This window comes from Phalangium opilio, unplaced genomic scaffold (assembly GCF_054372755.1).
Source record: "Phalangium opilio isolate 3A_F unplaced genomic scaffold, DU_Popi_V2 ptg000217l_1, whole genome shotgun sequence".
Lineage (NCBI taxonomy): Eukaryota > Metazoa > Arthropoda > Arachnida > Opiliones > Phalangiidae > Phalangium > Phalangium opilio.
The window spans coordinates 11,747,459-11,748,801 of record NW_028324218.1 but is presented as its reverse complement, the minus strand read 5'-3'; the positions used below and the strand labels follow the sequence as shown (position 1 = coordinate 11,748,801).

Below are 1,343 nucleotides of genomic sequence, written 5' to 3'. Positions count from 1 at the left end.
TGGTAAATTACGCCGTAATTTACCGCGTAAATTACCATTCACGGTAATTTACGAAATTCAAAAATTAAATTATGTTGATCGTTTATAAGCTAAATAATGAAAATTGTCACTTGAACACAGCTATTATTTTTATAGCATAGTATCGTACATTATTTAAAGGGAAATTCCAACTTATCTTTTTCTCTTCGTAAACATATTTTATATACCTTCCAAAACATGAAATCGAGGTCTAAAAAATTTTGAAGTCGCTTAAATTATTTTAATTAATTTAAATGAGCCCGCCATGTACCCCGCTGTTTTGGTTTATGACGTCGAACCCCCGGGTTCCACCATTGGATCTTAATAATAGCCAATTGCAGGCTCAATCGCCAAAATGTCGACTGCTTATAGTTAATATAAATATATCGGTAGCTGAAAAAACCAAAAATGTCTTTTAGACGCGGCATTATTCCCTACGAGGATGAACCAGAGTATACCGATGAAGAATTGAGATTAATAGAAGAAAATGCCGCCAATAATCAAGTTCAAGAGTTGGTAATAAACGTTGACATGGTTAAAGATAATTGTTCCTGTTTTCATTGCGTGCCGGAATGGTTAGGCCTTGGTCAAGATGAGCGAGACTCTAATCTCAAAACTTACATAAATAATAAAGATATTGAAAATGGAGTCATATGTTGCAAGCAAATTAGAAAGGTACAAACATTCCTCAGGGAAGAAGTTCCAATCAATACCCCTGTTTGCATCACACAATTTGAGGATTATGGACCAAATTGTTTGAACCGCGTAGTTTTGCGAACTCTCTATCGCACATATTTGCATGCCAGAAGAAGACCAGTCCCACCGAGAGCCTTGTCAAATCAGTATGCTTAAAATTGGGATTTCCTGTTTAGTTTAATTACTTACTCTTGAGCGTTATATATTCCAGAACCTATAGATATGCAGCATATAGAAGTTTTACTCATATGATTTATGATGTTTTGGGTAAAAATAATAGAAGAGCACTTCCTATGTGCGTTCTTCTTAGTATAAGAAAAGAATACCCAGAGGAATCAGCTGACTTGTATGTTAGCTATAAACCTGTACCTGAAGTTGTAGCTGCATGGAATGCTTAATTGTGGAAAGGCCACCCTTAACTACCCTACATTCTAAAAATTCATAAAATTTCTAAAATGAAACCAATATTATTAAGTGAAGGCTTTAAAATGAAAAAAACTAGCAGACTGTGTGATATTTCAAATGTAATTTTTTTAATTTATGGATCTGATAACATTTTTGTGATAAAATCAGTACAAATTTTCTTGTGATAAGGTAAAGACCAACACTTATGCCAAAAATAAATGCAA

General features: G+C 33.7%; 1 protein-coding gene across 3 annotated transcripts; it reads left to right on the top strand.

The window, feature by feature from the left end:
* Window positions 1-222: 222 nt before the first annotated feature.
* On the top strand, window positions 223-1,112 carry LOC149616314 (uncharacterized). 3 transcript variants are annotated; one of them, XM_089856531.1, is made up of 4 exons: window positions 223-534; window positions 653-693; window positions 788-860; window positions 926-1,101. In XM_089856531.1, exons 1-4 carry the CDS (start codon window positions 427-429, stop codon window positions 932-934), a joined length of 231 nt encoding a protein of 76 aa, XP_089712657.1. In that variant the 5' UTR covers window positions 223-426; the 3' UTR covers window positions 935-1,101. The 3 variants fall into 3 exon arrangements, with proteins under 3 accessions (XP_089712657.1, XP_089712656.1, XP_089712655.1); XM_089856530.1 differs by having other exon boundaries at window positions 243-693; XM_089856529.1 differs by having other exon boundaries at window positions 281-860; window positions 926-1,112.
* Window positions 1,113-1,343: the final 231 nt, after the last annotated feature.